This window comes from Erinaceus europaeus, chromosome 7, assembly GCF_950295315.1.
Source record: "Erinaceus europaeus chromosome 7, mEriEur2.1, whole genome shotgun sequence".
NCBI lineage: Eukaryota > Metazoa > Chordata > Mammalia > Eulipotyphla > Erinaceidae > Erinaceus > Erinaceus europaeus.
This window is the reverse complement of record NC_080168.1, coordinates 40,610,884-40,638,208: the sequence shown is the minus strand read 5'-3', so window position 1 is coordinate 40,638,208 and position 27,325 is coordinate 40,610,884. Positions and strand designations below refer to the sequence as shown.

At 41.5% G+C, this 27,325-nt stretch overlaps 1 protein-coding gene across 15 annotated transcripts in view; it reads right to left on the bottom strand.

Annotated features, from left to right (window-relative positions):
* The window catches only part of DRAM1 (DNA damage regulated autophagy modulator 1), a 97,580-nt gene that overhangs the window by 68,118 nt on the left and 2,137 nt on the right, over nucleotides 1–27,325 (bottom strand). For all 15 annotated transcript variants that reach the window (XR_009550683.1, XR_009550682.1, XM_060194254.1 and 12 more), the window contains 2 exons: nucleotides 9,232–9,299; nucleotides 4,794–4,936 (listed from right to left, as the gene is read on the bottom strand). Coding sequence is in view for 13 of the 15 variants with exons in the window: in XM_060194254.1 (XP_060050237.1) it covers nucleotides 4,794–4,936; nucleotides 9,232–9,299 (211 nt within the window). In the remaining 2 variants the exon portion in view is untranslated. The remainder of the gene's footprint in view (nucleotides 1–4,793; nucleotides 4,937–9,231; nucleotides 9,300–27,325) is intronic.

Here is a 27,325-nt window from a genome sequence, read left to right as displayed (position 1 = left end):
GTGGCTAGTGTGCTGGACTTGTGGTATGAACATGAGTCCGGGTGATGCTCTGGAGAGATCTCTCTCTCTGTCTCTCTCTCATTAATAAAATTTTAAACAATTAATAAGAAAACACCAAAAAGTAGAGGCCTCACCCACCAATTCAGAAGAGTAATCTGTGAAGTCCTGACAAATTAACTCATTCCTACTCAGGAAAAAAGCACCTTGCAGCCAGGGAAGTGGTTCAGGGATAGAACACAAAGCTTACCTGCCTACGGTCCTGGTGTAGGAACTTGTGCCAGAGCTAAGAAGTACTCAGTCTCTCTCTCCTATCTATCTCTCTCCTGAAATAAAGTAAATATTTTTTTAAAAGTTTAATTTATAAAGAAGAACACCAGTTTAGGTAGACAGCATAATGGTTCTGCAAAAGGCTTTCATGCCAGAAGCTCTGAGGTCCCAAATTCAACCTCCAGCACCACCATAACCCAGAGTTAAGCAATACTCCGCTATCTGTTTGTCTCTCTCTTAATATATTAAATATTTTATTAGTAATTTAATAGTGATTTACAGGATAATAAGATAATAGGGGTCTAATTTTACACTCATCCCATCACCAAAGTTGTGTGTGTTTCCTCTCCCCCCATTGGTAACCATCATATTTCTCCCAAGGTCACAGTTATGGGTTGCCTATATATATTTTTTATAAAGTATTTTAAAAAAATAAACAAGTAAGATCACCAGGAGTCATTTCTCTCGATTTTCCTCACATCTCCAATTCTTCTAGTGTTTAATAACTCAAGTTGGTTTGCTCAAGGACTGGTGAAACAGGACATCAAACAAGGAAGTCATAAAATTATTTATAGAAATGGCTATGTCAACAATTTGCTCTCAAGGAAGTTAAAATTTTTATTTCTGGCTTTGGTAAAGATGTAATCATTTCATGGAAGCCTGAGAAAGAACCAGAAGTTCAATGATATAAACATCTCAATTTTCCTCTTGAGTTTACAGTCTGCCCTTGGATGGCTTAAAAGATCGACACATCTATCGCTGTGTGGACAGTGAACTAGTCAGAGAACACAGTGATAGGTTACCATTTAGTACATCCTATGCCTTCATGAAATTCATTCCCCTACTCAATGAACACTGTATCACTATATCAAACCCAACTCTCCCTCCTCCCCACTGCAACCCTTCCTGTACATTTCTTTTCCTTCTTTTTTCTTTTTTAAATTCTTTATTGGGGGATTAATGGTTTACAGTCAACAGTAAAATACAGTAGTTTGTACATGCATAACATTTCCCAGTTTCCCACATAAAAATTCAACCCCACTAGATCCTCCTCTGCCATCATGTTCCAAGACCTGAATGAGCCCTCCCCCAGAGTCTTTTACTTTGGTGCAATACACCAACTTCAGTCCAAGTTCTGCTTTGTTTTCCCTTCTGATCTTGTTTTTCAACTCTATGAGTGAGATCATCCCTTATTCATCCTTTCTGGTTTATCACACTTAAAATGACTCCTTCAAACTCCATCTAAGATGGGCTGAAAATGGTGAAATCCCCATTTTTAATACCTGAGTAGTATTCCATTATATATATATATCATATATATATACCATATATATATATACGCCATATATATACCACAACTTGCTCAGACACCTGGGTTGCTTCCAGATTTTGGCTATTACAAGTTGTGCTGCTATGAACATAGGTATACACACATCTTTTTGGCTGGGTGTGTTTGGGAGAGGGATAGCAGGGTCATAGGGTAGGTCCATGTCTAGCCTTCTGAGATTTCTCCAGACTGCTCTCCACAGGGGTTGGACCAATTGACATTCCCACCAGCAGTGCCTTCCTTTACAATTCTTTCTACCATGTTATCTGGTGCAAGAACACAGACAAGTCTTCATCCTGCCCTTGAGAATTACATTTCTACAGGCTCTGAAAAGACTGCCCTAATTCAAAGGCTACATCTGCAAACTAGAAGATGGTATAGTAGATAAGCAGTTGGACACTCTACCCTGAGGCCGTGAGTTCAGTCCCCAGCATCGCATGTGATGGGGTGATGCTCTTATTCTCTTCCTTCTTCATAATAAGTTTTTTAAAGATCTTGAAGCACACAGAGACAAAGACAGACACAGAGATAGACAGGAGTCATCATATGGAGGGCCAGAAACAGACTGTCATCTTTGCCTTGCACTGCTAACCCATCACTACAAGTTTCCCATTGAGGATGCTAGCAGCAAGCTGCCCTGCAACTGTAGCTCCAAGTGCTGCCATTGATTTCTTAATTGAAGCCATAGCTGCCCACCACAACCCCCTAAAAACCCTGCTGCTGTCTTGGTCCTAGCCAGGGGGTTCCTTGACTCACCCTGCCCCAGATCATCACACCCCCACCTGTGTGCTCAGGGTGGATGTGGGCAAGGGCTCTGCCTCCTACCCTCCAGCCCATCCAGCAATCACCCCCTGGGGGCTCAGGATGTAGCTATTATACAAAGGTTTCTAAAGCCCTTCTTTTCTATGCACTTTTTTATTTAAGAGGGTGGGATCCCAGGTTGGAACCCCTCCACAATAAAATATGCCAGTTTCGAGAGACAGAGAAAGAAAGAGCCCATGTATTCAGCCTGGGAGGTGGCAGAGTAGTGAGAATATCAGACTCTCAAATATGAGGCCCCATGTTCAATCCCTGGTATCACAAGTACAAGTAAGGCTCTGGTTCTTTCTCTCTCCTATTAGTTCTTCTTCTAGCGTTTGCCCTTCTTCCGTAGCCATTAGTAAATAAATAAATCTTTAGGCTTAGAGAGGTAGCACAGTGGCTAGGGCGCTGGATTTATAAACATGAGGTCCCAAACACTACATGTGCTAGAGTGATACTCTCTCCCTCTCCCTCTTCCTCTCCCTCCCACACCCCTCTCTCTGCCACCAGAGTTACTGCTGGGGCTTGGTGCCTGCATAACCATTCCACCATTCCCCGTGGCCATTTTTGTCTTTTCTGACACAGACAGATATAGAGTGGGGGGGAGAGAGACAGTAACAGCTTCAGGACTGCTCTACCACTTGTGAAGCTTTTCCCCCACAGGTGGGGACTGGGAACTTGAACTAGGCCCCAAGTGTATAATAATGTATGCACTCTAGTAGGTGGACCTGGAATGCATTACTCATGTAATAGTGAGCAAGTATTTCAGCACCAGTGAAGGAGGAAAATAATGCTACCCATCTTCTAGTAACTTCATAAGGTCATTACCAGAGAAAGATGAGTTAAATCATGGGACATGTCAGTTACATGGGAAATTCTCAACAACTGTCTGAGGTTATGAAAAACCAGAAGCAACATAATCAAAAACACAGAGAAATACCAGAATCTCTACCATGTGATGACTGTCACGTGTAAACATACATTGCAAAAGAGTTTGTCTTATTTCCTCATTGATAGGGAGGGTGGGAATGGAAAACGGAGCAGAAGCAAATTCAGTTCCCAAATGGTCCTCTGGAAGGCCAGTGAATTTGAGAGGCTCTCTCCTTTCTTTCTTCCCACATAAACAAGAAAATAAGGCTTTGTAAGGTATTCAAATGAAAGTTGATTGACCCTGAGAGGAGAGCCCTGCCCTGTAGGTTGCTCTGTAAAATAAAGGTGCTTGCCCTGGTCCCCTAATCACACCACTGAGTTTCCAGCGCACTCAATTTTTTTTTAAACGTTTCATTTCTGGGGGCTGGGCAGGTTAAGCGCACATGGTGCAAAGTACAAGGATGGGCGTAAGGATCCCAGTTTGAGCCCCCAGCTCCCCACCTGCATGGAGAGTTGCCTCACAAGCAGTGAAGCAGGTCTGCAAGTGTCTATCTTTCTCTCCTTCTCTCTGTCTTCCCCTCCTCTCTCAATTTCTCCTTGTCCTATCCAACAACAACAGCTATAACAATAATGACAACCACAACAAGGGCAACAAAATGGGAAAAATGGCTTCCAGGAGCAGTGGACTGTAGTGCTGGCACTGAGCCCCAAGTGACAACCCTGGAGGCAAAAAAAAAAAAAAAATTACTTCTTTTTGGATAGAGACAGATATTGAGAAGGGAGGGAGAGAGGAAGATATTGAAACGGAAGGGAGAGAGGAAGAACGAAAGACAGACAGTGAGTCCTGCTTCACTACTCATGAATAGCTTCCCACCAGCAGGTGGGAAGTGTGTGCTTAGCCAGGTGCACCAACGCTCAGTCCACTACTTTTTTTTTTGCCTCCAGGGTTATCGCTGGGGCTCGGTGCCTGCCCCATGAATCCATTGCTCCTGGAGGCCATTTTTTCCCATTTTTGTTGCCCTTGTTGTTGTTGTTGTTATTGTTGTCATTACTATTATTGTTGCCATTGATGATGTTTTTGGATAGGACAGAGAAAAATTGAGAGAGGAGAGAAGACAGAGGGGGAGAGAGAAAGACAGACAACTGCAGACCTGCTTCACTGCTTATGAGGTAACCCCACCTTCAGGTGGGGAGCCAGGGGCTCAAACCGGGATCCTTACCAGTCCTTGTGCTTTGCACTATGTGCACTTAACCCACTACGCTTCTGCCCAACCCCCTAGCCCACTACTTTTAATGTTTCCTAAAAGCAACCTATTCCAACTGTGTGTGTGTGTGTGTGTGTGTGTGTGTGTGTGTGTGTGTGAGAGAGAGAGAGAGAGAGAGAGAGAGGGACCTCATCAACTATTTGGTAGCAGTATGGGTACAAGAGTATCTCTCTTGTTCTCACCTGCTCCTCTAGACACATCTGCTCCACTCCACCTCCCACCACCACCAACACTGTCTCATAGCTGGAAAAGCACAGCCATACCTGAAAATTGGCTACTATGCCCATTCCAATACAGCCCACCAGTCCAAGGACTAACGACACTAAGTTAAAGACAGGAGTACTGAAATAACTGGTTTGGTTTTGCTTCTCCACAATTTTATATCTTGTGTACATGGTGGCTGCACCTGAAACAAAGAAAAGCACTGTGATGAATTTTTATTCTTTGACTTCTCTTTGTGTTATTAACTCTTGTTGTCATCGTCATTTTTGGATAGGACAGAGAGAAATCAAGTGGGGAAAAGAAAATTCTCATTCTCTCTCTCTCTCTAATGTAAATAAATAAGTAAATAAATCTGAGAGAGAGAGAGAGAGAGAGACTAAGACTGACTCTGAGCTAGGGAAGGAGACAGTAACATGGTCGTGCAAAAAGACTTTCATTTCTGAGGCATCAAAATGTCCCAAGTTCAATCCTCAGCACCATAGCAATGTTCTAGTAATAAATAAATAAAAGGAAAATAAATTTATTCTTAGAAGCAGTATCACAGGGTCAAATGTCCAGTACATTAAAATAACTGAGATTTCCAAAATGCTTCATGACTAGCTATTTACACTCCCACCAGCAGTGTTTGACAGCATTTGTGTGCCCTGACCTTTTAAATTACTGTCACTCTAGTGAATGAGAAATGGCAAGCAGCTGGTTTAATGTGCATTTCCCTGGTCATTAATGAAATGTGGAATTAAATATTTGCAATTTTGTCATTTGTTTAGAGAGAAGGGAGGGAGAGAGGAAAGATATCCTTTAAAAAATTTTTTTATTATCTTTATTTATTGGATAGAGACAGCCAGAAATCAAGAGGGAAGGAGTGATAGAGGGAGAGAGAGAGACATCCTCAACATTACTTCACCACTTGCAAAGCTTTCCCCCTGCAGGTGGGTACTAGGGGCTTGAACCCAGGTCCTTGTGCATTGTAACATGTGTACTTAACCAGGTGCGCTGTCACCCGGCCCCAAGATATCCATTTTTTTTCATTAGTAATTTAATAGTGATTTACAAAATTGTAAGATAATTGAGGTATAATGCCACCACTAGAATCCTGTGTCCTTCCCCATTCCTGATATTGGAAACTGCAGTTGTTCTCTCAAGGCCACAGATATGGGTTGACTATTATTATAATTATGGGCCTGTCTTCTCTTCCTATGTCACACCTACATCAATTACTACTTCTGAGTGTCCTTCCTTTTTTTTTTTTTTCCGACTCTTCTCTCTCAGGGTCCTGATGGAATTAGGGTTCAGAGCCCTCTGGTCATCTTCCTCCTGTCACTTCTCCCCCTCTGGGAGGAAAGATATCTTAGCACTACTCCCATATCACTACCCTGGGGTCCATGGCATTTCTTCTGGTGTCATTCATAATGCCCCCATGTGGTGCCGGGGTTCAAACTCAGGGCCCAGTAAGATAGGTGTTTTGCCAGGTAGGCTATCTCCTGGCCTCTGCAAGTTTATAATTTCTTTTCTTTTTCCCTCCTCTTGAGTTTCTCTATTCACTTTAAAAAATATCTTTTACTTGTTTTATTTTAATGGGAGAAAGATACAGAGAGAATGAGAGAGAGGGAGAGCCCAGAACACTGCTTAACTCTTGGCATATGGTAGTGCTGGGGATTGAATCTGGGTTTTTGGAGTCTCAGGCATGAAAGTCCAGCCCATCTCTATTCATTTTTAACCTGTAAATTTTAAGGTTTTTTTTTTTCTTTTACAATTTTGTCAGTCTATTTTATGCTATAAATATCTTCTGATCTGAATCTTTTGGTATCTTTAATCACTTAGGAGTTTTTGTTTGCTTGCTTGTTTTGTTTTAATTTATTGAAATCTGTCCATTCTTTTTTGTTTACATTTCGGGATATTGGTGTAACTTTAAATATAGTTTCCATACTTGGGTATTTCATTTCATTTCTTCATTTCATTTCCTCAGAGCACTATTCAGCTCTGATAGTGGTGCTGGGTATTAAAACTATTAAATCTTGGAGCCTCAGACATAAATGTCTTTTTGTTTTAATCACTATGTTATCTCCTCAGTCCCCATCCTTAGGTTTAAAAAGATCTTTCCTATAATATTTGCTATTCATGTTTAGTTTTCTATTTGCCATTTGTAAATAGTATGAAAAGGCAGTAAACATAGGGAGCAGGTGGTATTGCACCTAGTTAAGTTCTTACATCACAGTGTGCAAGGACCTAGGTTCAACTTCCTGGTCCCCACCTGCAGGAGGAAAGCATCATGAGTGGTGAAGCTGCTTGTGTATCTCAGTCTCTTTCCCCCTTTCCCTATCTGCCCCGCCCCGTCTCAGTTTCTGTGTATCCAATATATATATATATATATTTTTTGCTTCCAGTGTTACCACTGAGGCTCAGTGCCTGAACTATGAATCCACTGCTCCTAGCAATTTACAAAAAAAAAAGTGGAGGTCACTTTTTTTTTCTTTGATTTTTCTGGATAGGACAGAGAGAAATTGAGAGAGGATGGGGGATAAAGAGGAAGAGAGACAGACACCTGCAGCCCTGCTTCACCGCTTGTGAAGCAACCACCCCCCCACACACAGGCGGGGGAGCCAGGGGCTCGAAGCAGGATCCTTGTTTGGGTCCTTGTACTTCGTACTTCTTCTTCTAGCGTTTGCCCTTCTTACTATGTGTGCTTAACACAACTGGTGCACCATAGCCTGGCACCCAATAAAAATCTTTTTAAAAATGTAGTAAATATATGTTTTTACTAATAGCTAGTCAATTGGTCAAATGTTATTTACTGTTTTGGAGAGTAATATGGTAATAAATTGGTACCAGGATCCTTGCCTGTCTGTTGTGATGACCCCAGTGCACAAAACTGAGTAACAATCAAAAATTTGCATCCACAATCCCTTTCCCTCAGCAAATATGTCTCCTAGAAAAATTCATACTGTATAAAGATATGTTTGTATCATCACTGTAAATGAAAAAATCAGAAATAACCTCAAATTTTAATAAAAGGAACTGATTAAGGGGCCGGTGGTGGTGCACCTGGTTAAGCACATGTTACAATGCGCAAGGACCCAGGTTTGAGCCCCCAATCCCCACCTAGAGGGGTAAAGCTTCACAAGTGGTGAGGCAGGGATGCAGGTATCTCTCTGTCTCTCTCCCTCTCTATTTCACCCCTTCCTCTCAATTTCTGGCTGTCTCTATCCAATAAACAAATAAAGATAATAAAAACTTAAAAAAAGAAAACTGATTAAAAGCACCATTCAGCTCTGTCTTATAGTGGTGCTGGATATTAAAACTGGAACATCTGAACTTTAGACATGAAAGCTGTTTGCATAACCACTCCCAGGCCCCTGGTTAAATTTAACACATCATAGACACAAATCCTATGAATGTGTTAAAAGGACAAGGTAAATTTTCTTTTTTTCTCTCTCTCCTTTTTCAATTGTATTGGTTTTTAATTTTTATTTATAAAAAGGAAACACTGACAAAACTATAGGATAAGAGGGGTATAACTCCACACAATTCCCACCACCAGAACTCCGTATCCTATCCCCTCCCCTGATAGCTTCCCTATTCTTTATCCCTCTGGGAGTATGGACCCAGGGTCATTATGGGTGCAGAAGATGGAAGGTCTGGCTTCTGTAATTGTTCCCCACTGAACATGGGCATTGGCAGGCCGATCCATACTCCCAGCCTGTCTCTCTCTTACCCTAGTGAGGTGGGACTCTGAAGGTAGATTTCTCTATACTATGACATAGCACATGGCTGTGATATTTTGCTGAATTTTAAAAAAAGCTTGTTTCAAAGCAAAGCAGTTGGGTGGCTTTTCATGTGAGTAACTCAAGTTCAAGTCCTGGCATTTCATGGGAGATGCTATAGCATCAAAGGAAGCTCTGCGGTGTGGCGTGTCTCTTCCTTTCTATCTAGATGAAAAAGCAATCAGGAACAAAAACCCAGGCAACTAAAAAAAAATTGTGGCAAATTACTAAGTAAGGTGGAGAGTAGTTCAATAATAGCTCATGTATTTCTTTGGGTGCCTAGTCATTTCACTCCCTCAAACTAGAGCAAAAGTCTAGTTACAAAGGGTATACTTTGAAAAAAAAAATGAGGGGGCTGGGTGGTAGCACACTTGGTTGAGCGCACATGTTATAGTGTGCAAAACCCAAGTTCAAGCCCCTGGTCCCCACCTGCAGGACAGAAGCTTCACAAGTGGTGAAGCAGGTCTGCAGGTGTCTATCTTTCTCTCTTCCTCTCTGTCTTCCCCTTCCTCCTCTCTCCATTTCTCTCTGTCCTATCCAACAACGAAGACATCAATAATGACTACAACAATAAAACAAGGGTAACAAAAGGGAATAAATAAATATTTAAAAAACTAAAGTGTTTAAAACAAACAAAAAAGATACACAAACTGGTCATTAAAAAAACTCACTTTGCTTGGAGTTGTGACTTTTACATTTACCAGAATTGTGTACTTACCAAGAAATGCAGAGAAGTTTATCATGAATCCAAAAATGCCACTCTCTGGAGGTGTTGTTCCTGTATCACTGGGAGAAAGAAAAATGTCCAAATGATTAAAAGGGAATTCAGCTCAGTCTTCTGGGCAGCTTGTAACTAGCAGGCTTTTGTAGGGCATTTCTATTGAGTGACACCTTTGAATTCCAAAGGTTGGCTCTGGGAAAAAAAAAAAAATCTAAGACCCACTTTTTTCTTTTCTTTTCTTTTCTTTTTTCTTTTCATTTCTTTCCTTTCCTTTCATTTTCTTAAGGTTTATTTGTGAGACAGAGAAGCAGAGCACCACTCTAGCACATGTATTGTCAGGGATTGAACTTGGGACCCCATGCTTGAGTATCCAATGCCTTATCCACTGCGCCACCTCCTGGGTCACTAAAATTTACTTTTCTCTCATGACAGGTTACATCTGTTTTCCAACCTGGAAACTAGGATAGGGTTTAATCCTGTGGATATCTGAAAGAAAAGAACTGCTTATCTACTACTGGAAAAATACATACATGTAACCCTTCTAATCTTTTCAGCAATTTGACTGATGCACAAGAATTTATCCTACTGAGAGCATAATGACGGAAAACATTAATTGTAGCTCCTGAAAATGATACAGTATTGAGGGTATGTTAGTTGTAATTAGTAAATTAATTTAATAACAGAGTTCCTGGGCCAAGTGGTGGCACACCTGATTGAATGCACATGTTACAATGCACAAGGACCTGGGTTTGAGCCCCCGGTCCCCATGTGCAGGAAGAAAGTTTTGTGAGTGGTCAAGCAGTGTTGCAGGTATCTGTCTCTCTCCCTATTACCCCCATCCCTCTCAATTTCTGGCTGTCTCTATCCAATAAATAAATAAAAATAATACCATTTTTTAAAATTATACTTCCTATAAAACATTTAGTGCTGAATGGTGGCACCTGGTTGAGAGCACAGACTAGGGTTCAAACCCCCAAGTTCCACCTGTAGGGGTGAGTGGTGAAGCAGTGCTGCAAATGTCTCTCTCTCTCTATCTCCCCCTTCTCTCTGAATTTCTTTCTGTCTGTTTCTATCCAATAAATAAATACAATTTTTTTCTGGTATAGTTAGCAATTGAACGAGTTAGCAGGCTAGTCACATTTTGACACACTGTTTTCTATCTACTGATGCCAAGGTTTAAATGGTCACATTTCCAGACTGCTCACACAATGTGACTGTTTCAAACTGGAAGTAAAAGATCTCCTAACATGAAACAACTTGTACCCAATTTGGGAGGAGAGAGAGACTGAAGTACTGAAAACTCAAGTTGAAAAGGCCCACTTTTTCTAAAGAATTCCACAAGACACTGTGTGTACAGAAGACAGAAGCCATTAATCTCTGTGAACACTTAATGTTTAAAGAATATAAAGAAGTCACTACACCCTCTCTTCTTCCATCAAGAGTTTCTATTCTGACTCTTTCAATCTCGGTGACACCTGGACCCATAGGAGTCTGAAAGATTTAACCCAGGGATGCAACTCAGTGGTAGAGTACATAGAGCTTTGCCATGTACGCAGCTGTGAGTTCAATCTCTGGCACCGTTATGAAACAAAACAAAACAAAAAATCTGGTGATAGAGCTCAGTGTTAGAGTCAGGAATTGCATGTCTGAGGTCCTAGAAGCCCCAAGATCAATTCCCAGCACCACTGTATGCCAGAGTTGGTCTCTCTCTCTCTCTCTCTCTCTCATAAAAATAAAGTTTTTAAAAAAATCTGAATGGTTTAGGATTAGCATCATCAAACCAGGGGAATAGTAATTAGAGCAGGCTTGGTGTTAAGGGCAAGAGGGTTAAGTCACTAGTAGCAGGATAAAGGATAAAGGTGGAGCAGCTCATACCCTGGGGAAGCAGGTTTTGTTGCCAGAAGATTAGCTCTCACAGAGAAACTACACTTCCATGCTTGGCCTTGTGGTATGAAAAATATCTACTAGGCTGGGAAGACAACATAAGGGTTCTGCAAAAGACTTTCATGACTGAGGCTCTGAGGTCACAGATTCTATCCCCAGCACCACCATAAACTAGAACTGAGTAATGTTCTGGTCTCTCTGTATGTATCACTCATTAAAAAAAGAATAAATAAAATACATATTATATCATATGTTATAGTATACATACATCTGTGACCCAGGAGGTGGAGCAGCTGATAAAGTATTGGACCCTCAAACACAAGATCCAGCATCACACATGACAGAGATGCTTTGGTTTTCTCTCATTTATAAGTCTTTAAAATATATACATATATAGGGGCCGGGTGGTGGCGCACCTGGTTGAGTGCACATGTTACAATGTGCTAGGTCCCAGGTTCAAGCCCCTGGTCCCCACCTGTAGGAGGAAAGCTTCATGAGTGGTGAAGCAGGTCTGCAGGTGTCTTTCTTGCTCTCTCTCTCTCTCTCTATCTCCCCTTCCCTCTCAATTTCTGGCTGTCTCTGTCCAATAAATAAAGATAATAAGAATATATATATATACATACATATATATATACACATATATACATATATATCTGAGCAGACCTGTCGTCACAGGCCTCAGAACAGCTGCCGCCTGTCAGAAGCCAACCCGGCCGGCAAGAGCCTCCGAAATTTTAACAACAAGTAAGATTGGTGCCCTGATTGTGAAGAAAAAGAAGGAACCAGAAGCGTGAGGAGGACTAAATGATCTCATCACACAAAGGCAGAGGCAGCAGTATTCGGTTAGCACAGCTATACTTGGGGACCCAATTCAGGAGAAAAGTTGCCTCTCCATCCAGTCCATGTCTCCCCACTGAACTCACACCACAAGATTTCAGACCCAGTAGTTTAAGCAATTAAGCCGCTGGCTTGGAGCCAGTTCCATCCCACCTCCTCTTGTCTTGCCTCCTTGGGAGTGGGTCACTTCCTGGAAAACTGCAATGGGGAGATGGGCTAATTGATCATTTGCATGTTGCTTAAAAGGGAGGGGTTGGTAAGTAAACACAGTTTCTGGGGTAGGCTGAGTTTAGGAAGTCAATGTAAGGCTGTATTTCCTTTACAGCAAGTTAAGTTGTTCACAGAAAATTCCAAGTTGTCTACCATCCTCCTCTCAACTAATGTATGAATGTATGATGTGTAGCCACTGTACAATCCCTTGATGCTTTAAGGAATGAAAACACTAAGAAAATATGTTTGAATATATATCTTACAGTGCTTTTTTTTAACTGTCAGAAGTACATGATTCATTATACTAAATCCTAGACTCATAGTGTATTGAGGTAACTGAGATGACAAGATATAAAATTATCTACATTCTTGTCTGAGGTTCACTAGACTGTGGTAAAAATCTCAGACTCTTTGCTTGAAATACTAATCAGGACTTAGAGTCTATACACACTTGATATGTCAGTAAAAGTTACTTGAATTTTACAGTATTTTAATATATTATTTAAAGGAAATAATTACCAAAAAATCATATTGTATTTTCTTACATACTTCTAATTACTAACGCTGGTTTGCTGGTAGCTTGATGATGATGATCTTAGAGTAAGTAGGAGGTACCAGGAACAGATAGTGGTGCACCTGGTTGAGCACATGTTAAAATGCGCAAGGACTCGGGTTCAAGCCTTTGCTTGCTACCAGCAGGCAGAAAGCTTCACAAGTGGTGAAACAGGGCTGCAGATGTCTATCTCTGTCTCTTTCTACCTCTCAATTTCTCTGTCTCTATCCAATAATAAATAAATAAATAAAGTAGGAGGCAACATAAAGTTCCAACAATTAGATATTTCCTCGGACTTGGGAGGCAGTGCAGTGGTTATGCAAAATACTTTCTTTTTTAAAACATATTTTCATTTCACCAAACAGACAGAGAGAAATTGATAAGGAGAGGGGAGAGTGGTCTGGGAGATGGCACAGTGGATAAAGCACTAGACTCTCCAACATGAGGTCCTGAGTTTAATCCCTGGCAGCACATGTACTAGAGTGATGTCTGGTTCCTTCTCTCTTTCTCCTATTTTTCTCACAAGTAAATAAAATCTTTAAAAAGGAGGAGGAGAAGAAGAAGAAAGAAAGAAAGGGGAGATAGGGAGCACTGCTGTGCCAGTGTGAAGCTTTCCCTCTGCAGTTGGGGACTCAGGCTTGAATTCGGACCCTTGCACATTGTAACATGTGCAGTCACCCAGATGCACCACCACCAGATCCTACAAAAGACTTTCATGCTTGAGGTTCCAAAGTTCCAGACCCAACGCTCTCAACAGCATAAGTCAGAGCAGTGCTCTGGTAAAAATAAATAAATAAATAAATAAATAAATAAATAAATAAATAATGTGAAAACAAAACAAAACAAAAGGGCAGGGGAGACACCATATTCGTTATGCACAGAGACTCTATTGTCTGAGGTTTTGAAGTCCCAGGTTTAATCTCCACATCACCATAAGGCAGAGCTGAGCTGTGCTCTGGTTAAATAAATAAATACTTTGGTGTCTTTTCCTATCTCCCTCTCACTGTCAAAATACAGACTAAAAAATGAACCAGGGAGAGGTTTAGTGACATGGTACATACACAAAGTCCTGGGCTTATTCCCCTGACATTGCACACTAAGTATACACTAAGTGCACAGTAAGTTCTAAGAGTGTGGTGTGAAGGCAAAGAGGGCTAGATAAGTGAACAGAAAAATTGAGTCACTGGGAGTCGGGCAGTAGTGCATCAGGTTAAGCGCATGTGGCCCAAAGAGCAAAGACTGGCTTAAGGATCCCAGTTTGAGCCCCTGGCTCCCCACCTGCAAGGGAGTCACTTCACAAGTGGTGAAGCAGGTCTACAGGTCTTTTCTCCCCCGTCTTCCTCTCTGCATTTGTCCTATCCAAAAACAACGACATCAATAACAACAATAAAAAACAACACCACGGGCAACAAAAGGGAAAATAAATAAATTAAATTTAAAAAAAAAAGGAAAAGAAAAATTGAGTCACCTACTTGAGATAGGACAATCTGGAAAGAGCACTTGAAAAGAATCTGGGAAGGGGGCCAGGTGGTGGCGCGCCTGGTTGAGCACACACATTACAGTGCACAAGGATCCAAGCTCAAGCCCCTCGTTCCCCCCTGCAGGGGGAAAGCTTCACAAATGGTGAGGCAGGGCTGCAGGTGTCTCTCTGTCTCTCTTCTTCTCTATATCCCCCTCCCCTCTCAATTTCTCTGTCTCTGTACAATAATTAAATAATTTTTAAAAAGAAAAGAAAAGAGGGGGTTGGGCGGTGGTGCAGTTGGTTAAGCGCATGTGGCTCAAAGCGCAAGGACCAGCATAAGGATCCCGGCTCCCCACCTGCAGGGGAGTCGCTTCACAGGCCGTGAAGCAGGTCTGCAGGTGTCTGTCTTTCTCTCCCCCTCTCTGTCTTCCCCTCCTCTCTCCATTTCTCTCTGTCCTAACCAACAACGAACAACATCAAAAATGGCAATAATAATAACCACAACGAAGCTACATCAACAAGGGCAACAAAAGGGGGAAAAAATGGCCTCCAGGAGCGGTGGATTCATGGTGCAGGCACCGAGCCCAGCAATAACCCTGGAGGTAAAAAATAAATAAATAAAATAAATAAATAAAAAGAAAAGAAAAGAATCTGGGGACCAAACAAAAAAAAAGCAGTGTACTTCTTGTACCAAGTTTGACCCCAGTTCCCACTGCACTAAATGAAGTTTTGGTACTGTGAGATCTCTCTCTCTCTCTTTCTCTCTCTCTCTTTCGCTCTCTTTTCCCTCTTTTCTCTGTCTCTATTTAAAAAAAAATTAAGGGCTAGGGAAACAGCATAATGGTTATGTAAAAAAATAAAAAACAAAAAACCTTACATTCCTGAGGCAACAAAGGTCCCAGTTTCGACTCCCAGCACCACCGTAAGCCAGAGCTGAGAAGTACTCTGGTACTAAATAAATAAGCAAATAGAAATGAAGTGAGAGACTGAAGTAAAATTACAAGCAGAGGAAGCAGCAAAGTGTAAAGGCCAGAGGTGGCAATATGTTAGAAAAGCTGCAAGGAACTAAGGAAGTGACTGTGGCTGAGCATCAGAGAGTAAATATGAGAGGCAGAGAAAGAGAATAATATATGGGGGGAGGGTGTGACAGAGAGTCTGAGGCAGGTTATGGCAGGGACTCTGAAAGTTATTCTAAGCAAAATAGGAAAGAAAAGGGTTGAAGGTTGGCTTCAGGAAAATGACATGAAGTTGACAGATGTTTTTAAAAGATGTTGTGAAACAGAAAAAAAAAAAAAAACTACTGAGTGGCAAGTGTGGACATGGGAGACCGTTAGGAAGTTTATCAAGAGATGGCAGTGGCTGGGACCTGGGCTGTAATGGAGAAGTGGTGATAAGAGGTCAGATTCCAGAAATTTGGGGAGGGGTGCCTCTCTAGAAATCACTCCCCTATGATTTAGTTACTAATGTTTCCAAATGAAATTATCTTTTTTTCCCCCAGTGCTTATACTCAGCCAGTCATGACTAGTATAGTCTTCCCCATGGCGTTTTAAGGAAAATATGTGCTACCACCATCTTGAAGATGAGGAAATTGAGCCTCAGAAAAAAAGTTGCTCAAGGGCACAAGAATAGTAAATGGGGAAGCCAAGGCACGAAGCTGAAGCTGTGTGATTTCAATGGCTTCAACTAAGAGTCTTTCTCTGTTGTGTTATATTAGATTTAAAAAAAAATTGGGTGGGAGTAGATAGCATAATGGCTATGCAAAGAGACTCTCATGCCTGAGGCTCCCAAGTCCCAGGTTCAATCCCCCACACCACCATAAACAGAGCTGAGCAGTGCTCTGGTATTTCTCTGTGTTTTTTCTTTTTCTGCATCTCTCTCAAAAATAAAATAAATAAAATACTTTTTAAAAAATATGTGGTGAATGCACCAACGTAAAAGACTCAGGTGGGTAGGAGGGTTTAGGTCCTGGAACATGATGGCAAAGAAGGACCTAGTAGGAGTTGATTGTTACGTGGGAAACTGGGAAATGTTACACATGTACAAATTACTGTATTTTATTGCTGACTGTAAACCATTAAGCCCCCAATAAAGAAATTTTAAAAAAGGGGGGAATGTTCTTGTTGGACTATCTTTAGTTTTTGAAAGTGGATGTGATTTTCAAAACCACTAGTGGTCATTTGGAGCCAGATTTGGCTGATGAAGCTAGATAATTCCACTAAAGGATAAACACAGGAAAATATGCTAAATATGTTACAATCTAATGAAACACTATAATAATAAAAAATGTATTTAACACTCACCACCTGCAGGGGAGTTGCTTCACAGGCGGTGAAGCAGGTCTGCAGGTATCTTTCTCTCCCCTTCTCTGTCTTCCCCTCCTCTCTTCATTTCTCTCTGTCCTAACAACGAACAACATAAATAACAACAACAATAATAACTACAACAATAAAAAGACAACTAGGGCACCAAAGTAAAAACCCTGTGGTGAGGGGTAGATATGCAGCTTCCTGGGCCAATGGGGGGTGGAAATGGGTGGGTGGGATGGGACAAAGTCTTTTGGTGGTGGGAATGGTGTTTATATACACTCCTAGTAAAGTGTAGTCATATAAATCACTAGTTAATTAATATGAGAGGGGGAAAATTAATTGTATGTCTCAAAGTTTTTAAAACACAGAGTCTTTTTAATATATAGGCTGTGTATTTGATATGCGGACTCTCTCAAAAACCTAGACCAAGTAGATCAGAAGCAACTGGTGGCACAGCTATACATATATACAGTATATACTGTATACTGGGTACTATACAGCAAACCCTAACAAAAGGACTTTTCAAAGTTAACCCAATTACCAAATAATGCGATGATAACAATAACTATTCATTGTCTTTTTGAAATATAGGCACTATATTTTAAGTATATATTTTAATATATATATAGTAATATATATATATAATATATATATATATTATATATATATTATAGTATATATACTATATTTTAAGTATATATATATACTTTTGAAATATAGGCACTATAGCCTATATTTCCCCCAGTCCTGGAACCTTAGGATAGGGCCCACTTTCCCACATGCCTCTCCCAATCCATATCAAATAATATTGCATCTGCCGATCACAACCTAATCAATGCAACGATTGCCACCTCAACATGCTTCAGCTCAGACTGTGTCCAGAGACTACAGGTGTGAAATGACAACCCTTCAGCTTCATTACTCGGGTGAGACCTTTCCTTTCATAGTATTCTTTAATTCCATCCCAGGTGGTTCACTTTCTAACAAAGTCCCAAAACCTAGATATAGACCAGGTTCTGTGAGAGAGAGCATATATTCACACGTATCCATAAACTAGTGCAAAATATATACCTGAAAGCAGAAGTACACTAGAGTTTGCAGTGAGTACCCCTCCAACACTTCCTCTCCAGTATTCCAACCTTTGCGTCCATGACTGCTCAACAATTTGTTTGGCTTTGTATGTTAACTCTCTTTTCAGCCACCAGGTTCCAGATGCCATCAGGATGCCGGCCAGGCTTCCTTGGACAGATGACCCCACCAATGTGTCCTAGAGCTCAGCTTCCCCAGAGACCCACCCTACTAGGGAAAGAGAGAGGCAGACTGAGAGTATGGACCGACCAGTCAACGCCCATGTTCAGCGGGGAAGCAATTACAGAAGCCAGACCTTCCACCTTCTGCATCCCACAACGACCCTGGGTCCATGCTCCCAGAGGGATAGACAATGGGAAAGCTATCAGGGGAGGGCGTGGGATATAGAGATTGGGTGGTGGGAATTGTGTGGAGTTGTACGCCTCCTATCCTATGGTTTTGTTAATTTATCCTTTCTTAAATAAAAAATAAAGAAAAATAAATAAATAAATAAAAAGACAACAAGGGCAGCAAAAGGGAAAATAAATAAATAAAATTTTTAAAAATGTACTTAACAATGAGAGAGGAGGGGAGAGAGTGAAAGAGTGCCAGAACTCTGGCACATGCTCCATGGATCAAACTCAAGCTTTGTTCACTCCACTACCTTCCCAGCCATTATATTTCTTTTTACGGTTACCATGATGCCTTATTATTGTGTACAGAAAGAGACAGACAAAGAGAAACTGAAGTGACTTCCAGTACAGTGGGAGCAAGGTTCAAGCCTAGATTGTAGGCACTTAGTATATCCACAGGCCCTTTGGAATATAACTGAAATATGACTACTAGCTATCTACAAAATAGAGACCGAACCCCCCCCCCCAACTCTTCATCTGCACTACTCCAGTCTTTAGGTTCATGATTAGTCAACAACTTGTTTGGTTTTATATGTTAACTCTCTTTTCAGCCACCAGGTTCCAGATGCTAGCATGATGCCAACCAGACTTCCCTGGACAGACAACCCCAAAAATGAGTCCTGGAGCTCTGATTCCCCAGAGCCCACCCCACTAGGAAAAGAGAGAGGCAGGCTGGGAGTATGGATTGACCTGTCAACGCCCATGTTCAGCGGGGAAGCCAGACCTTCCACCTTCTGCATCCCACAATGACCTTAGGTCCATACTCCCAGAGGGTTAAAGAATAGGAAAGCTATCAGAGAAGGGGATGGGATGCGGAGATCTGGTGGTGGGAATTGTGTGGAGTTATACCCCTCTTATCCTATGGTTTTGTCAATGTTTCCTTTTTTTTTTAATATTTATTTTATTTATTTATTCCCTTTTGTTGCCCTTGTTGTTTTATTGTTGTTGTCGTTGTTGGATAGGACAGAGAGAAATGGAGAGAGGAGGGGAAGACAGAGAGGAGGAGAGAAAGACAGACACCTGCAGACCTGCTTCACCACCTGTGAAGTGACTCCCCTGCAGGTGGGGAGCCGGGGTTCGAACCGGGATCCTTACGCCGGTCCTAATGTTTCCTTTTTATAAATAAAATAAAAATTAAAAAAAGAGATTGCATCTCATGCACAAATAACCCAATATTGAGAACTCTATTAACATAACTTATTGCAATAGTATGTCAAGGAAATAAAACTATGATATAAAAAAAAACAAGGGCACTAAGTGAGCTATCTTGCCAGTTCACTCCAATGCCTCCAATGCCTTAAAAAGTGTGGGGGGGAGGGTAGCACAGCGGGTTAAGCGCACATGGCGCAAAGTGCAAGGACCGGCACAAGGATACCAGTTCAAGCCCCTTGTTCCCCACCTGCAGGGGAGTCACTTCACAAGTGGTGAAGCAGGTCTGCAGGTGTCTATCTTTCTCTTCCTCTCTGTCTTCCTCTCCTCTCTCCATTTCTCTTTGTCTTATCCAACAATGACGACAACAATAACTACAACAATAAAACAACAAGGGCAACAAAAGGGAATAAATAAATAAAAATTTTAAAAAGAAAGAAGGAAAAAAAAGAAACTGGCTTCTTTAAAAAAAAAAAAAGAAAGGAAGGAAGAAAATTAAATAGCATAATGGTTATGCAGAGTTTTTCATGCCTAAGGCTACAAAATCCCAAATTCAATCCCCTGCAACACTATAAACCAGAGCAGAGCAGTGCTCTGGGAAAAAAAGTAATACAACAAATTATTTCATACATACTACCAGCATTTTGCTCTACCTCTGCTTACAAGGAACCTGCATAAAGAGTATGGGTTCACGTTGGGTTGGGTCTTGCTAGCACATAAACCACAAGTACTCTGAATCAGCTCACTTCCAGTTTGATTTCTTTAAAGCAAAGCATGATCTTACTGACACTTCTCAAGCAATCTGAGAGCCAGATTCTTCTAACTTTCACAAATCTTTTCATGTGTCATATCCGCTAAAATAGGCTGCCAGGTTTTGATAACTTGTTTCTTGAATCATTTCAAAGCATTCAGCCAAGTTGTTTGCACATTTAAAGATGCACTTATTTACTTTATGGGAAAGGGGGGAGGGAGAGGGAAAGAGAGACGAGAGAGAGAGAGATCAGAGTGGTGTTCAGCTCTGGCATATGGTAGTATCCCAGGTTATGAACCCAAAAGCTCCTGCACGCAAGTTCTGTGCTTTAATGTGATAAGATATACACCCCCAGCCTTCAATTGTTTTTTTTTTTCTTCTCTTTTTTGATATATATGGAGAGAAAGAGAGAGAGACCAACCACAGCCCCAAAGCTTTCCTCAATGAGGTGGTGCCCAGACTGAAACCCACACATGGCACAGCAGCATATTACCCACGTTAGCTCTTCCACTGCCCCTCAAACTTTGAGGGTTCCTTAGAAATGACAACTCTTATACTCATTCATAGACCAACAGTTTATTTAGTGACTTAATTGATTTCGTGAGACACACAGAGAAAAAAGGGCCAGAACAGCACTCTGGTACATGCTATATGCAGGAACAGAGATCTGAATATAAAACCTCATATCTCTAAGTCTAAAGCTCCAATATTCTGCCAATTCCCAGAACACCTAGCAGTTTGGGCTAAATCACACAGTTACAATTTAAACTTACAACTGGCATAGACACCTTTGGAAAGAAATGCAGCTGGCCCATGATAAACATGCAGATAAGCATGCAGCAGGTGAGGGATGAGAGCAAACAGTCAAGAAAGCAGCCACCACAGGGTAAGATTTGCAGGAACCATGGGCCAGTGGGTTAAGTGATAGCATAGTGGTTATACAAAAAGATTCTCATGCCTGAGGCTTCAAAGTCCCAGGTTCAATCTCTTGTACCACTATAAACTGGAGTTGAGCAGTACACTGGTAAAGTAAAAAATACATTTTTTAATTATTTTTTTAAAAACAAGGTGGGACAGATAGTTTTTCAGAAAAGTACAGGACTTGCAAGCATGAGGTCCCAGGTACCACATATGCCTCTTCTCCCTCTCATAAGAAGTCAAAAATAATAGTTTCCCTCTTCAAAAAGCTGTTTCTGTTATCTTCACAAGTAAACTGATCACTTATGAAATTAGTCCACAACCAAATGTCATTTCCAACTTGACATCAGCATCTGCCCAGACCAATGTGGAATGGTCTCTTGACAATACCAATAACAAATGCTTACAGAGAACTAACTAGCTTTGTCCTGGGACCAGAGTTTCAATGTGTTCTAATGAGTCTACAAGTTAACTCTTCGAAAAGCAGAAAGTGCAGGGAGGAAGCTTCAGGGGCAGTGAAGCAGTACAGCATGTGTTTCTCTCCTTTTCTATCTTCCCCATCCCTCTTGATTTTTCTGTCTCTAGCCAATAAAAATAAATTTAAACAATGCTGAAAGGCACAAAATATAGGAGCAGGCAGCAGTGGCACACCTAGTAGAGGACACATATTATCACATGCAAGGAGTCAGGTTCAAGCCCCTAGTCCCCACCTGCAGGAGGGAGAAGCTTCATGAGCAATGGAACACTGATGCAGGTGTTCCTCTTTCTCCCCTATTTCTGTCTCTAACAAAACAGAAAGACAAAGAAAAAAAAGTGTCCACTAGAAGCACTAGTGAATTTGTCCAAAAAAAAAAAAAAAACTGTCCAAAGTCCAGTTGTTGGAACACACAGTGAAGTTGTATTCTAACCCAGGTTTTAGGCTCTAAAGCTGCTCCCTTACCCACCATACTGTGTCCTCTCTTAGTATGATTAATAAATGTTGTGAATATTCAATAGTACAAGTCAAACTGACTACGACCAGTCTTACAAGGGAAGTTAACAGGAAAGGTGCTGTGGAATTGCAACCACAGTTAATGAACAGAGAGGTTTGCTGAGTCTGCTAACATTCAAGGAAAAAAATTTTTTTCAAGAGTAATAAAGCAGACTTTGGGGTATGTGAGGCTGACACACCCCAAAGTAAGGGAGATAGTTCATCTCTTAGTGTCTGACTTACTATGTGGAAGGTCCTGGGTTCAAGCCCAGTACCACATGGGAGCACCAAAGGGAAGCTCCGGGGATGGTGAAGCATTCTCTCTCTGAAATTTAAAAAAGAAAAATTAAGTTTTTAAAAAACAGCTTAAATATTAACTAATTTTTTTTACTTATTTAATTATGAAAAATAAAAGCCAAACAGTACCAGGGGCCAAACCATTTGAGGACATTTGTTCATTATATGCATTGTCTTTTCATTTTGCTTTGTCCTTCTGAGTGTTTCACAATGATTTGCATGAACAAGATTTATTATCATGAACACTCAAAATGTTAAATGATAATAAATTTTGTTCATAATATGAACAAATCATTGTGATTATGATCTATAATAGTTCTGTGGTTGTTAACGAAATGGAAAAGATCATAAACTAATTTCCCTGTCTTTGGGTTCATGTTTGGAGCTAAAGACAACCTCTTCTACTTTGCTTACTGAGCATTTTATACCCCTACCCCATCTTAAGGTGACTTAATTCTAGGTAATTTAGTTCTGAGGAAGGGTTTGTGGTCATGAGAAGGAACAAAAGATAAAATACTTCCACATACTATTCCTCCCATGTATCCTCCATTTTGATTTTCTATGTAACAATACATCCTATTTTCCAATACCAACACATTTGGGGGGTATCCAACCTGGGGCCTCACCCACGCTCTACCATCGAGCCACAGCCTGGTTCACTGTACTGTGTGTGCTCACTCCTGCACTGGCACTCGCTCACGCTCACTCTCTCTCATTTTATTTATCTCATCAAGGAGGAGGAGACAGAAGGAAGGAAAGACTGCACAACTCCAACATCCAAAGAGCTTTCCCTGGCGTTATGGTGTTCCTTATTTGACTTACCAAGATGATATGCCAGTGAAGGAAGTAAAAGAGAAAGCCTGAGGTCCTGGGAGAGAGAGCTCAGGGTGTTAGAGCACAGTCAGTAAATAAATAAAATCTTTAGGTAGTCGAGCGGTAGTGTAGTGTGTTAACCTGTAGGGGAGTCACATCACAGGCGGTGAAGCAGGTCTGCAGGTATCTGTCTTTCTCTCCCCCTCCTCTCTCCATTTCTCTCTGTCTTATCCAACAACAATGACATCAGTAACTATAAGAACAATAAAACAAGGGCAACAAAAGAGAAAATAAATATTTAAAAAAAAAAAAAAAGCTCTCATGTCTGAGGCTCTGAAGTCCCAGGTTCAGGCCCAGGCTCCAACATAATCCAGAGCTAAGCAGTTCTCTGGTATCTCTCTCTCTTCTCTCCCTCCTCTTCTCCCTCTCTCCTTCTCTCATTAAAACGAAACAATAAGATATATTTAAAAGACATAATCTTGTTAAAAAATAATTTATTTGGGGGCCAGGTGGTGGCACATCTGGTTAAGCAGACACATTATACTGCGCAAGGACACAAGTTCAAGCCTCTGGTCCCCACCTGCAGGGGGAATAGCTTCAAGTGAAGCTATTCCCTATCCCCCCCTCAATTTTTCTCTGTTTCTATCCAGTAATAAATAATAAATGAAAACATTTTGTAAAAAATAATTTAATTTGAAAGAGTCTGGAAGTTTCTGGAGGAAGAACCTTCTGGCAGAGGAAAAACCAAGAGGAAATAGGGCATGCCTGGCATTCTTACCACAGGAGGAAGGCATGGCAGGAGTCCATGGAAGATCTGGGAGCAGAGGAGGGCAGGGAACATTGAAATCAGACAGAGAAGATTTGAATTTATGGGCCAAGTAGACCCATAAATCTGGCATTACTCTCTTCACATTCTGAAATCTTGTTCTTATCTCCATGTTGTCCTTGCCTCAATGACTTTGGTCATTTTTTTCCTTCATTTCCTTTCTTTCTTTTGGAAGGTGTGGTGGTGGTGGTGGCAAGGAGTAGGAGGGTTCAAGGCATTTCAGACCTTCAACTGGCTCATGTAGGTGACCCAGAGGTCCCAGGCATAACAATTCCCATGCTTGTAAACTGACAGCTCAAGACAAGAACCACATGCATTTCCCCCCTGTAACTCTGCTTTTCCTGGAGACTACCTTATCCAGTTAAAGGTAAAGACCCTTCCATGGAATGTCTGTTGGCTTGAGTTATTTCAGAAGTGGTTGTCAGGTTTTTTTTTTGTTTTGTTTTGTTTTGTTTTTAAACCAGAACACTGCTCAGCTCTGGCTTATGGTGGCTCAGGGGATTGAACCTGGGACTTTGGATCCTCAGGCATGAGAGTTTCTGCATAACCATTCTGCTATCTACCCCTACCCCTGCTCATCTGTTTTATCCTCCATTTCCACATTTCAAGTTACTTCCAGCTAATTGCAACTCTAATAGATACCTCTCTCAAAGTGATCTCTGTAGCCTTTGCATCAAGCATCATGTTTTTGACTTTCAGATCTGGGACCAGTTACCATTTTCTTTTCTTTTATGCCACCAGGGTTGCCACTGGAGCTCAGTGTCAATACTGCAAATACACCGCTCCCTGCAGCCATTTTTTTTTCCTTTTTTTCTCTATTTTATTCAATAGAACAGAGAGAAACTGAGAGGGGAGGGTGGGTGAGAGAGAAGGAGAGAAAGACACCCAAAGGCCTGTTTCACCACTAGTGAAGCATCCCTGCTGCAGGTGGGGAATGGGGGGCTTGAACCCGGGTCCTTATGCATAGTACTATGTGCGCTTAACTGGGTGTGCTACCTCCCAGTCCCCTCAGTTACTATTTTCTTAAATGAAAAAAATACTGCATTGGATAGGAGAGATAACACACTGGGTATGGTGCCTGCACTGCCCATACACAGCCCAGGTATGAGTTCTGACAGTGCATGAGAGTTGCTATAGTTCTGAGAAGATGCAAAGCTATGCTGTCTCTCTGCTCTCTCCATTTGGCAGTGAAATTGTGAACATGTGAGATCCTGGTTTCACAGAAAAGGAAGGAGGGGAGGGAAGTGAAGGGAGGGGAGGGAGGGCTAGGCATTGGCATGAGCACACACATTACCATAATCAAAGCCCCATTGATCTCCACCTACAAGGGGGGTGGGAAGCTTCACAAGCAGTTCAGCAGGTCTGCAAGTCTGCGGGTGTCTGCCTTTCTATCTCCCTCTCCTTCCCTTTCAATTTCTGTCTTTCCTATCAAATAAAATAGACAGGGAAAAAAGAAAGGAAAAAAAATGTCTTCTGGGTTCAATCCTCTACATCACCATAAGCCATATCTGAGCAGTACTCTGGCAAGAAAGATCAGTAAATAAAAATTAAAAAGGAAGAAAAGGGAAAGGAAGACATTGCTAGGAGAGGAGCATTTCCTTTATATACAATGTGTGTGTGTGTGTGTGTGTGTGTGTGTGTGTGTCTGTGGAGGAGAATAGATAACATAATAGTTATGCAAAGAGATTATCAAGCTTGAGGCTCCATAGTCCCAGGTTCAATGCTAAATACTACAAGCCAAAAACTGAGTATGCTCTGGTAAAGGAAGGAAGGAAGGAAAGAAGGAAGGAAGGAAGGAAGGAAGGAAGGAAGGAAGGAAGGAAGGAAGGAAGGAAAGAAAGAAAGAAAGAAAGAAAGAGAAAGAGGAGAGAAATTACACAGTGTAAGATTTATCCTGTACTGAAATGAGGGAAGAAGAGACAAGGTACTTGGGACAGACTTAAGAAAAAAAAAAGTCCAGGGTCACAGTGCTTGATAGGAAAGCTTCCTGGATTCTTGGGCCTCTTTTTTGTTGTTGTTGTTGCCAGGGGTGGAACCTAGGGCTTCATACATGCAAAACCTACCACTACGTCACATCATTGGCCCCACGAACCACTTAGATTTGCTTCTGTGCCCTACTCTGCATACTGTTCTAGTCCTTGGATCTTTATTCTCTTTCAGGTGAGAAACTGAAACACTGCTCACTTCTGGCAAATACAGCATCGGGCATCAAACCAAGGGCTTCATGTGTATGAATCTTGTACTTGACTGACCAGCCACTTCCCAGCTGCTTCCTTATATATTGACTTGATTTGATTTGATTTTTTGCCAGAGCAATGCTCAACTCCAGCTCACAGTAGTGTGGTGGTGTTGAACCTGTGACTTCAGAGCCTGAGGCATGAAAGTCTTTTACATAAACATTATACTGTCTCCCCCATATTTCTTTTAACTCTGGTCCCTTCTTGCCTCAGCTTGGTTTTCCCATCCTCACCTACAAAACATTGCCAGTGTGCAGGGGTGGATAGCATGATGGTTATGCAAACAGATTTTCATGCCTCAGGCTCCAAAGACCCAGGTTCATTGCTCCACACCATCATAAGCCAGAGCTAAGCAGTGCTCTGGTAAAATTAATTAGTTAGTTAATTAATACCACTGCTAAATTGAATGGTTGCAAAAAAGAGAGGCCTACAAACTCTCAATTTGTGTATCCCTTCTTGAGCCAACAGAAAGAGGGTCACACTACATGGATAAAAATGGAGCATTCTGGGAGTTGGGCGGTAGCACAGCGCGTTACTCATACATGGCGCAAAGCGCAAGGACCAGCACAAGGATCCCAGTTCAAGCACTGGCTCCCCACCTGCAGGGGAGTCGCTTCACAAGCAGTGAAGCAGGTCTGCAGATGTCTGTCTTTCCCCTTCTCTGTCTTCCCCTCCTCTCTCCATTTCTCTCTGTTCTATCCAACAACAATAATAACCATAACAATAACAACAAAGGCAACAAAAGGGATTGAATAAATATTTTTAAAAATGGAGCTTTCTAGTGTTCAGAGGATGCCCACTGCCACGAGCAACACACAGAGCTGAGTCTAAGAACAAAAATTTTATCTCCCACATTGATGAAGACCACCTCGGGAAAGGCAGAGAACAAAACTCACAAAAACATGAAACATAGCATAAGAAATGTCACTAGGCTTAGAGAGACAGGTTAGTAAGTAAAGCCTGAATCTCTGGGTTTGAGCCCCAGCATTACATGTGTCAGAATAATGCTCTGAAGGGCCTTGCTGAGCACACACATTATCATACACAAGGACCCAGGTTTGGGTGGGGGGTAGATAGCATAATGGTTATGCAAAGACTCATGCCTGAGGCTCCAAAATCCCAGACTCAATCCATAGCCAGAGCTGAGCAGTGCCCTGGTAAAAAAATAAATAAATAGGGGGTCAGGTGGTGGTTTGAGTACAGGTGCAGTGGATTGAGTACACATGGTGCAAAGCACAAAGATGGGTGTAAGGGTCCTGGTTAGAGCCCCCAGCTCCCCATCTGCAGGGGAGTTGCTTCACAAGCAGTGAAGCAGGTCTGCCGGTGTCGATCTGTCTCTCCCCCTCTGTCTTCCCCTCCTCTCTCCATTTCTCTCTGTTCTATCCAACAACAATGAC